This window comes from Lampris incognitus, chromosome 21, assembly GCF_029633865.1.
Source record: "Lampris incognitus isolate fLamInc1 chromosome 21, fLamInc1.hap2, whole genome shotgun sequence".
Classification (NCBI taxonomy): Eukaryota; Metazoa; Chordata; class Actinopteri; order Lampriformes; family Lampridae; genus Lampris; species Lampris incognitus.
Genome location: NC_079231.1, coordinates 4,083,408 through 4,094,562, shown reverse-complemented (window position 1 = coordinate 4,094,562; position 11,155 = coordinate 4,083,408). Strand labels below are relative to the sequence as shown.

Below are 11,155 nucleotides of genomic sequence, written 5' to 3'. Positions count from 1 at the left end.
ACAGCCCACGCTAGTGAGCCGCACAGCTCGTATCCCATTTGCGGAGTCTCTCCTGTGGATGAACCACGTGTTTTGAATTCCACGTGCGTGTTGTTACACCAGCCGAGCCCCGAGCCGTTTTACCGCGCCGCGTTTTACGCGGAAAACACGAATCATCGGCGGCGCTGCGCTGCGCTGCGAGCCGTGCCGACAGATGGGCGGCGTGTGAAGGCAGCTGGCCGCCAGTGCCTGGGCGCCCGGTGTTTATCTCCCCAACCAACCAACCAACAAACAAACCAACCCAGAGAAAACTAGCGGGGGGGGGGGTCACACCCCGCCTCTCCAAGATGGCCGCCGTGCAGGGGCGCAAGGCCCCCCTAGTCCTCTCACGTTGCTCCCCTGTCATACTCCACAAGGCTGCAGCTGTCTGAGCCTCCATCACCAGGGTGGCTGTCGGAGACACCAGCCAACCGTGTCCTCCTCCTCCTCCTCCTCCTCTGACTGCCGTCTCAGGGTTTGCACGTCTCTGGGGATGATGGGACGTCTGCAAGTTTTGTTATTCATGGTCTTCTTTTGGTACATCGCGACACTGGTTCTCCCCCCCCCTCTCTCTCTCATTGTTCCATAAATCTGAGTGAATAATCAAATTGACCTGCACATGGACTCCGAGCCATGCAGCTGCAGCTGCAGCTGATTTAGATTAGGTGGGCCGGCAGCGGTGGTTGCATGTGTGCTGGTGCATGTGAGTGACAGCCGTCTGTTTAGATGGCCGCCTCTTGCACATTTGGACACCACGGACATCAGTCTGACACAAATACGACAAACATCTCCCCTTATAAGAAGACAGCATCGGATTAACAAATCCGACTGGGGGACTTGGTTAAAAATAGTTTGTTTTTTGGATGCCGCGCTTCATGCACTTCTGACAACAAAGACTTTCCTGTTTATGTGTCAGTAAAGTGCGTTTGTCTCATGTGTATATAAACTATGACGTGTGTATACTTGTGTGTCCTTGTGTTTGTGTTGCAGGGTCAACCTTCTGCAGTAGTTAGCGTCACGCTATCTGATACACATGCATGGAGGGTTGTCCTGTTACTCTAACCTGTTGCCTGAGGAAAGGCCTCGGCTCTTTGGACCCCTCTTGCTTAAGAAAGAGGCCTCCTCCTGGTCTGTGATGTTAGATTTGAAAGATCAGACATTCACTAAGATGCACCCTCCTTTGCTGCTGCGGCAGCCCCCCCTGCAAGCGACGTAGTCGGACCGCTCAGTCCAAATAGCTGTAAAATAAAACCAAGTCCACAACTCACAAAACAAGCCCCCGGTCTCAGTCAACGCATTTATGAGCACTGTACACCAGTGAAGGTGTAAGAGTTCACCTTATCGGAGGCGTTGGACCTTAATGTTTACAAAGACTGGAACATTTATCTGAATGAGAACTACAGAATCTGGCTCCGGATTGTGGACTGTACATTATGCAGTGTTGATGACACTATGTTAATAGGTAAGTCTAATGTTTGTGTAAACGTACTTGTGTGTGTGTGTGTGTGTGTGTTAAAGCATAAACACCCCCGGTGATGCCAGGACACTGGGCCTGCTAATCCCCGGGGGCCTGGGGGCCTTGAAGGCTGGGAGGCCCGGGGAGGTGAGGCCCCCGGTAGATGGAGCATTACTGACAGTCTGGGTATCCTGGATTTACCCAGCAGGCCACCTGCTTTCTCAGCAATAAAGCATCCACTCACAGCACAGAGGGAGGTCCTGTCAGGGAGATGCAAAGAGGATTGTTTGGGAGGGTCGGGGGGCTCGACATCAAGAGGGGGCCGGGGGTTCAGATTCGGTCATGTCTGGAAATTGTATAGGGCACAACAGAAATCAGTTTGTTTTTTTTACATGTTAATACCAGGGATTGATAATATATATAATCCACTGTAAATGACTGCAGGATTTGGTGGCATGTGGATAATACCTCTAAACAAACCCGATAATAAGAGTCGTCGAGACGTCTGAGGTTACTGCAGAAGGCAAATATGCTGCTTTTCTGCATAAAACTCTGCATAGAACATGCAAATGAAACCAGGGGTGCAGGGTTTGTGGCTTTGTTAGCGTGCCTCCTAAACATGACCAGCATGTATTAAAGTGTTTGGATACACGCACGTGCACGACCCCCACCCCCCCCCCCTACCCCACCGAGTACATCCTGTACCCTCAGCAGCATGCTTAAAGAAAACACCTTTGTCAATGAAATGGGATTTGTGAAAGTGCCATCTGGACAAGAAACCAGGAGCTTTGCTGGTCTGGGAGGACACATGCGGTAAAATGTCTGATCCACTGAACCAGGACGGGGTCAGACTGATGAGGACGGAGGGCTGGGGGGTGAAATGGTAATTTAGTTGCTTTGGTTGTGGAGGTTAAGATAAAATAAAGGAGGGTTCGAACAGTCAGATAAAGATTTGCAGCTGAAATAAGGGATTCCCGTTCTGGTGCGGTGCGTCTCTTAAATTATACAACTCGGTAGTCGTCCGCAACCTGAACTATTAACATTGATTGTCTCCAAACAGATGAATTAATTCACCAGTCTATACGTGCCCTCCTGCAGCCCCCCCCCTCCCTCCCTCCCACACAACAAAGCCCCACCAGAGTGAGTGCACTCCGGCAGCCCGGCATGCAGGCATGCATGCATGTACACGTGAGGCGAGCGGTGGCCGTTAATGCGGCGCAGAGGTCGTCCTGTGACGGAGGTGTTCACATCCACCTCCCTGCATATGCAGTGATATTCATCCCGCATCACTTAAGTCCACAGATAACCAGATTAGATCCTCCAGAAGGATCACTGGAGAGTCTCCACCGTGGCCATTTTGTTCCAACTCCATGCTGGGCTACAGCTCGACGAGGCGGTGGTTCAGGTCCTCGGAGACCCCCATCACTGCTGGTTTTCCCCCCATTCTACCAGGTAGCTGATTACATTCACCTCTGGTTCCGGTTATCCCAGCATCCACTCGGGGCGGGGGGTTAGATCTAGTACAATAAGCGACTGCCATTAGCTGACGGGGGAGGAAAAACGAGCAGTAACAAGTGGTACCCGAGGCGCCATAAAAACCATGTAAAACCTCCACACGCAACACGGTCACTCAAGAGGGCACGGCCAACACTCTTAGCTGACTTTATTTTTCACTTTTATTTGAGGTGAAACTGTTTAGTGCAATTGTAACGTCACATTTGTGATGGGCAGAGGAAACATGCACAACACATCGACATACTTTTATGCGTTTTGCTTGACCAAGTGTCTCCATAGTATTCAGCATAAATCGCTCCGAGGGGAACTCTTAAACACTTGGTTGTACAAAAAGGAAGAGAGAGAGCGAGAGAGAAAAAAAAAATCAATCACCATCGTCATTAAGAACATCTACGCGTCCCCAAACGGTAAGAGTTTGTATCATTTGAATGAGTAAGGAAGAAAAAGCGCCGGCAGAGGAGAGTCAATATACAGTACAGTACAAGGCCGTGTGCCACACTGCGGGAGAGACAGCATTTTAGTGGTGAGGTTAAAAAAAAGAAAAGAAAAGAAAAAAGATCTTCTGTTCCCACCCTGAGAAATGACATCACAGGTAGTTCAAAACCTGGCAAAACCATAGATATATATATATATATATGTATGTACATACACATGGCTGAAAATAATTAAATAAAAAAAGGTGTTATATATGTATCTATGGTTAGAAACCAGGCACTTGGCAGAGCTTAATTGGAAATTTTAAATCTGTACAAAGTTTACAACCTAAAAACAGTCGCGTCCAATTAACTCTTCCTTTTCCGTTATTTATCGTACAGACCACCGGGACTTTCGTTACAGTGACGGGAATGAAAATACAAGCTAAAAACAAATTGCAACCCCAAAACCTTTTCCCGGCCATCCCTACAACGAAAGAAAAGAAAAAACAAAACATTGATTCCCTGTATGAATATACATCATGAAACGTCAGTACTTGCGGGGGGGGTGGGGCATGTAATAAAGGTGATTGGGGACGGTGATGTAAGCATGGAGAAGAACAACGAGATGCAGCTAAAGTAGGTTGCACCGCTCGTATGCTCCCCGTCACCCACCCACACCGAATATCAGACTCTTTTCTTCTTCCTAACAGACAGCGGGGAGGGGGGGAGGGGAGGGGAGGGGGGGCAAAAACAAAGGGCAAGTGAGTTGCACTGTTCGTGTCTCTGCCTCCCATTCCAGATGGGACGAGTCTTTCATTCTTTTCCGGGTTTTTTGTTTGGTTTTTTCCACGGACAGTTCCCTCCGAAGTAACTACGAATGTCTCTCTGACACGTGTCGCTGACCAAAGTGCTGGCTCTCAGTCTCCACCTCACAGCTACGAGAGAGAAAGAGAAACTGCCGAGGAGGAAAATGTACAATAATAAAAAGCAAACTAAAAAAAAGGTGGAGATGGGAGGGGGGGGGGGTTGGTGGTTAGATCCAGTCATTCGCGGGGGAATCACCGGCTAACAGGCATGCAAGCACGCTCGGTGGGGCTTCTTATTGGTCCGGTGTAAGCTCCCTCCCTTTCCCCGTCGCTCTCGACAGGGATGGCAGGTTTGGGATTGTCAGTTCCGGTCACCTGGTCATCCCCTCATCGCCACGACGACATCAACAGCTACCCACTACTACCACCGTGGCGATTGTCTGAAGCAGGCTGAAGTTGCCGGGACCGCAGACACACACGGGTGTGACGCGACTCCCATCAGTCTTTGAACAGTTAGTTAAATAAAATGTGCAAACAACCTAACAAAAAAAAACAAAAAAAAAAAACAAAAAAAAAAGTCTTTTTTTTTTCCATTTTATTTTTAGCGTGCTCCTCCTTGAGACAGTGGCCTTCGTTGGTCTGAATGCTCAGGTCGGTTCACAGTATGGTAGGACTACCTTTCTCCTTTTCCTCCCTCTTCTCCTCCTCCTCCTGTCTTCCTTTGTCTCTCCTCCCCGTTGGCATGTGAAGGCCCCCGGAGAGGGAGGGGGGTTTCTCAGGGTGGCTCTACCTCATTCCGTGCTACGCCGAGGTGCCAGAGTTTTGTGCAGAGGGGAGCACCAGCGAGGTCCCGCCCGAGGCTGGGCCGGGCACCGGGGCCAGAGCTGTGGGTTGGGTGCCGCCTGTTGGGGAGCCACCAGTCTGGACCTGGGCCTGGAACTGGGCCATCTGCTCAGGGCTGGCAAGGGTCTTCAGCAGGTTGTTCTCCTGCTCCAGCTGCGAGTTGCGCTCGATCAGCTCCTTGATCTGCTCCTTCAGCACCTCCACCTCCTCACGTACAGCGTACATCAAGTGGCTCTTCACCAGGTCCTAGAAAACAGATGGAGATGACAGTGGAGGGAGAGAGAGAGATAGTTTTACAAATCAACCTGATAAATCTTTGTATGGCATCAACACCTGAGAAGGGATGCCTCTCTGATCTCTTAATTGTACTGAAATCTACTGCATGCTGTGAACATGGTCTGCAAGGGCATGCATGCAGCACTGCTTAGCACCGTTGCCTCGCTGCAAGAAGGTCCTGGGTTCAAACCCCAGGTCATCCTAGGTCTTTTTTGTGCAGCGTTTGCATGTTCTCCCTGTCTGCATGGGTTTACGCCGGTGTCGTCCCACCATCAGACATTTGTCTTAGGGTTAATACTCCGGTCTGAACAGGAGTTGGTCCCCGGGCGCTGCGTGGCAGCTGACCACTGCTCCAAGCTCCACAGCTAGGACAGGTTCAACACAGGGGATGAATTTCCCCATGGGGGTTAACAAAGTATATCTTAACCTCAACGCTCGAGGCGAACCTCTGACCGACCCGGGTGTATGCGCACGAGGAGAAAATGGTTCACGGATATTCCAGTGACATCTTTCCAGGGACTCTCAGGGGATCTGCGGCACTCAAACAATACTTAATGGCATGTATTTATTTTCGGTAACACTTTAGTATGGGGAACGTAGTCACCATTAATTAGGTGTTTATTAGCATGCAAATTAGCAACATATTGGCTCTTAATTGGTCATTATTACGTACTCATTAATGCCTTATTCTGCATGGCCTTACTGTACAACCAGTAAGCCATTAACTATGAATCCTATATTTTAAAGGAAAGAAGGTGGTGAGAGCTTAGAGGAGTATCTATGGGATTTATAAAAGAATTAATAGATCTCTATGGAATAAGGAGTTCCTTAGGGAACATACGTGTGGATATAGAGTTCTTTGGGTATCCTATATATGAATTTTCCCTCTATAACCTCAGAATTATTGCTTATTAGTAGTACCATCTCAATATGCTTTGCTTAGTATGGCCTTTATAAGGTGGTAGTACCACAAGAAGAGTTATTCTCCCTTACTAACACTTCATGAATATGCTCTGTTCTTACATAACAACACACAAAACTACAAGTGTTCATAGTGTTAAATTACTGTAAATTAAGTTGTTGTTACTTAGAATATGTTCCCCATACTAAAGTGACATCTTGATCATTACTCATTCACTAGTAATTAAGTGTTTTTATGTTCCCCATACTAAAGTGACATCTTGATCATTACTCATTCACTGGTAATTAAGTGTTTTTATGTTCCCCATACTAAAGTGTTACCTTATTTCCTAATCTGTGTGTGCAACTGCCATAACATCCTCATGTAATGTTGTATAAATACGTGTTGCTGGGACGCGGTTACAGCGTGCTCTCTTCTTCTTCTTCTTGTTCGTCTTCTTCTTCTTCTGTGTGAAAGCAGGCGGGTTGGGACAGAAAGTGCCCCTAGCAGGAGCCGTGCAGCAGTTAGCCTATTAGCAGAGGCTGTGGGTGGGTAACGTGTCTGGGCAGCGTGTTGTGCTGCCGCTGTGAAGGAGGCAGCAGCGTCCGCCTCACGAAGGGCTTTGCGTGTAATAATCTGTGCAGCCCCTCTTCGCCCGGGACCCCCGCCCATCCTCCTCCTCCTCCTCCTCCTCCTCCCACTCGTACAGCCAGGGAACAAAATGTTCTCGCGCCGCGGTGGGAGGAGCCAATCAGCGGCCGAGTTATTTATACAGAGTCGCCGCTTGCCTAGCAACACGCGGGAGAGCGCGAGCCGGGAGGGAGGAAGGTATGGCGTGTGAACCCTCGCACCGGCCCGCGTCACACCGCGAACGGGCCGGGGGACGTCCGCCCGAATCACCGCATTACTAACGGGGGGGGGGGAGGAGGAGGGGGGAGGGAGGGGAGAGCCCTGCTGGTGCTGGGAACAACATTCCAGTGCAAAACGGGGGGGGGGGGGGTCCATATGTATGACGCTCCGAAGCGGTCTTAGTTTCTGTTTCTTCCCCCCAGCAGCCGGGGTACGTTTCAACCACACCGCCGCTGGCTGGGCCGTAAATGTCCGGTACCGGCACCGGTACCGCCGCGGCGGCCGGCGGGGCACACGGACGAGGGCCGGACACGTCGCAAAACTAGCGAAAGAACAACGCTGCTTCAAGCCTTCGTCTCCACCGAGCGCCGAAGACTGTATATAAATAAACAAGACCCCCCCTCCCCCCCATTGTCCTGACACTAGCATCGGACTCCCCAGTCGTCGGTTCGGTAACAACGCCGAGATCCAAACAAAAAGAGACGCCGGGGTTCGGTCGTCGCCATGCAGGACTTCGGAGGGCGGCTTACGTAACGGCGGAGCCTCCACCGCGAACAACAGCACACGCAGCCCGGCCCGGTCCCCCGACACACAGCCACACGCAGCCACCCAGCCCGGCCCGGTCCACAGCCACACACAGCCACCCAGCCCGGCCCGGTCCAGTCACCCAGCCACCCAGCCCGGCCCGCATTGAGACACACTCACCATGGCTTGCTCGATCTTGTTATCGATGGCAACCACACTTGCACCCGAAGAGCTGAAAGACAAGAAAAAAGGTCATCGTGAATTCCTGCAATCATGGAAACCCGTCCGACGCAGCCCGTGAAACACACACACAGACCCAACACTACCTATTCTCCGTAACCCCCCCCCTCCCCTCCTCCCTCCCTCCCCCTCCCCGGCTCGGACACGAAACCAGGGGTGTGCAGCAGGGAAAGCCTTCCTCCCGAGCTCACTCCCACGGAGGAATACCACATCAGACGTGGCGGCCATGGCTTGCTCTTCTAACGGTGGCGTTCAGTGTGGGGGTAAGACAGAATCACGTCACCCCACATGTAAACACATTCGCCTTTCGTCCAACAACAACAACAACAACAACAACAACAAGAGGTCTTCCATCACGTTACATGAAGAGTGGACCTAAAGCAAAGGAGGGCTGCGATATGAGGACGTGACGACGGGGAATGAATGAGGCAGCGTTCCTCCCCGACCCGGTAACGTACAGAGCAGCACGTTATGGTGGTGTGCAGGATAAAGACGTCGTGTTATGGAGATGTGCAGGATAAAGACGGTGCGTTATGGATTTGTGCAGGATAAAGACGTCGTGTTATGGAGATGTGCAGGATAAAGACGGTGCGTTATGGATTTGTGCAGGATAAAGACGGTGCTTTATGGAGATGTGCAGGATAAAGACGTCGTGTTATAGTGATGTGCAGGATAAAGACGTCGTGTTATGGAGATGTGCAGGATAAAGACGTCGTGTTATGGTGATGTGCAGGATAAAGACGGTGCGTTATGGTGATGTGCAGGATAAAGACGTCGTGTTATAGTGATGTGCAGGATAAAGACGTCGTGTTATGGAGATGTGCAGGATAAAGACATCGTGTTATGGTGATGTGCAGGATAAAGACGTCGTGTTATGGTGATGTGCAGGATAAAGACGTCGCGTTATGGAGATGTGCAGGATAAAGACGTCGTGTTATGGAGATGTGCAGGATAAAGACGTCGCGTTATGGAGGTGTGCAGGATAAAGACGGTGCGTTATGGAGATGTGCAGGATAAAGACGGTGCGTTATGGAGATGTGCAGGATAAAGACGGTGCTTTATGGAGATGTGCAGGATAAAGACGTCGTGTTATAGTGATGTGCAGGATAAAGACGGTGCGTTATGGAGATGTGCAGGATAAAGACGTCGTGTTATAGTGATGTGCAGGATAAAGACGTCGTGTTATGGAGATGTGCAGGATAAAGACATCGTGTTATGGAGATGTGCAGGATAAAGACGTCGTGTTATGGAGATGTGCAGGATAAAGACGGTGCGTTATGGAGATGTGCAGGATAAAGACGTCGTGTTATGGAGATGTGCAGGATAAAGACGTCGTGTTATGGAGATGTGCAGGATAAAGACGTCGCGTTATGGAGGTGTGCAGGATAAAGACGTCGCGTTATGGAGATGTGCAGGATAAAGACGTCGCGTTATGGTGATGTGCAGGATAAAGACGTCGCGTTATGGTGATGTGCAGGATAAAGACGGTGCGTTATGGAGATGTGCAGGATAAAGACGTCGCGTTATAGTGATGTGCAGGATAAAGACGTCGCGTCCTCCTTCTGCACATCGTGCTCGGAGGGACGTTACCTATTGTCGAGCCGGACTGACGCGCTCTCCTTGCCGAGCACAGAGGACAGAAACGATATCGAGAAACTCCTCAGTTGACAAACGCCAAGGTCCATCGCCACCGTGTAACATTGGGAACTCATGCTACTCCGTCCATCCGACTCGTCCAAGGCGATTCTTCAAACGTATAAAATATCCAGCGGTATAAAAGTAGAAAAGGAGACCATGGCTTGGCGCAGGCTCTTCTCCCAGTCGGCTCTCCGGGCGACGCGGAGCTCGCAGCCGGGACAGCCTGCTCGCAGCGCAGCTCAGCACAAAGAGCCCAGCTCCCCCCAGGCTCGCAGCGCCAGGCTGCGGATCTGCGCACCGCCGTCCGCTCATTACATAAGCTATGCGCGACAACGCCACAGCGCCGCGCCGGATTGGCGGGGCGCTGCCGCCCCCTAGTCTGCGTAAGCCACGCCAGCCCCGCCCCTACCGGGCACGCGGCCCGTATAAAGCAGGCCCGTCCGAGGACGGCGGCCCCGGCTGTGTGACGGCGTGTCGTGCGTTGAGTGACAGGACGCCGTGGAACAGGAACACGGAGCAGCGCCGTTACCTGCCGCTTAATGGCGGAGCGACGCGTCACCGTGGGTCTGCGAAGCGCATGGGCAGAACGGAGGGCAGCTGGCTAGCCTGATGTAATGTGAGGCGCTGCCTCCACCTGTCGGTTATAACCCAGGTCTTCAGGGGCCACATATGGTGAAGGGAAAACATGATATTTCATCTACACATATTGACGTTAACCGCACGCACACTTGACGGTAGGCAGGGGCGGATCTACAGGGTGGCAAAGGGGGTGGCAGCTGCCACCTCTGGGACACAGTCTTGCCAGCCCAGGAAAACCTCTCTAGATCCACCACTGACGGTAGGCAGGGGCGGATCTACAGGGTGGCAAAGGGGGTGGCAGCTGCCACCTCTGGGACACAGTCTTGCCAGCCCAGGAAAACCTCTCTAGATCCACCACTGACGGTAGGCAACGTGTTACCTACTGTCCACCTCGCCACCACACATCAGTGGTGGACAGGAGATGCTCAGGGCTGCTGCCATTCTGTTCCGCTGTCACGACAACCGACCAACTTCACCGAGTGTATATGGAGGACAATAAAAACACACCGCTGAAACTTGACTAAAGTCTGCCTCCAGAAGACGGCTAGATTATGAAACCACTGTACAGTATAGGGGGGCTAAGTTTCTTTCTTCTCGCTTCGTTATTTGGACTGACTGGGGGAGGCGGGAACACTGTTCTTAGTGGGTCCTATAAAGAAACACCTTTTTGGCCTTTTTGCCCAATATTTTATTTATCTATAATAAACTATTCATTGTGGGTAGCCTAATAAATAACACCTCTGTGTAATAATATCAATGCTTGAAATCCTGAGCCCCTCCCTTTGTAATTTAACAGTATCTGCCCTCAGATATAGAGTATTTAAGTCACTGGGATAAGCCGTTATGATTATGATCGTGATTATGTTGAGCAGGGGTTTCCACGGACCCTTCCTCCCATTCGAGGGTCTAAGGGTACGGGGGTATCATTCGCTGTATTTACCCATTTCTCACCATGGCAATGTGACGTCCTCTGCGATTGTATGTGACTGAGGGCTATACAAATAACCGTGACTTGAAGTAGAGCAACGTATTTCAAAAAAGGGCTGTGTTTTATACCTGCTGGCTTTATTAGCTCATTTAGCGCCATTACATG

The 11,155-nt window shown here is 50.8% G+C and overlaps 1 protein-coding gene across 1 annotated transcript; it reads right to left on the bottom strand.

Annotated features, from left to right (window-relative positions):
- Window positions 1-3,128: 3,128 nt before the first annotated feature.
- zgc:65895 (uncharacterized protein LOC393546 homolog) lies at window positions 3,129-9,851 on the bottom strand. Its single transcript, XM_056301149.1, has 3 exons — window positions 9,436-9,851; window positions 7,786-7,837; window positions 3,129-5,300 (listed from the first exon to the last, which is right to left on the bottom strand). The coding sequence occupies exons 1-3, from the start codon at window positions 9,555-9,557 to the stop codon at window positions 5,013-5,015; spliced, it is 462 nt and encodes a 153-aa protein (XP_056157124.1). The 5' UTR covers window positions 9,558-9,851; the 3' UTR covers window positions 3,129-5,012.
- Between the last annotated feature and the right edge of the window lie 1,304 nt (window positions 9,852-11,155).

Coding starts and splice junctions, on each gene's coding strand:
- zgc:65895 (XM_056301149.1), bottom strand. CDS start 9,557: ATGAGTTCCCAATGTTACACGGTGGCGATGGACCTTGGCGTTTGTCAA. Junction 7,838..9,435: donor TCAGTCCGGCTCGACAATAG/GTAACGTCCCTC, acceptor CTTGTCTTTCAG/CTCTTCGGGTGCAAGTGTGG. Junction 5,301..7,785: donor ACAAGATCGAGCAAGCCATG/GTGAGTGTGTCT, acceptor TCTGTTTTCTAG/GACCTGGTGAAGAGCCACTT.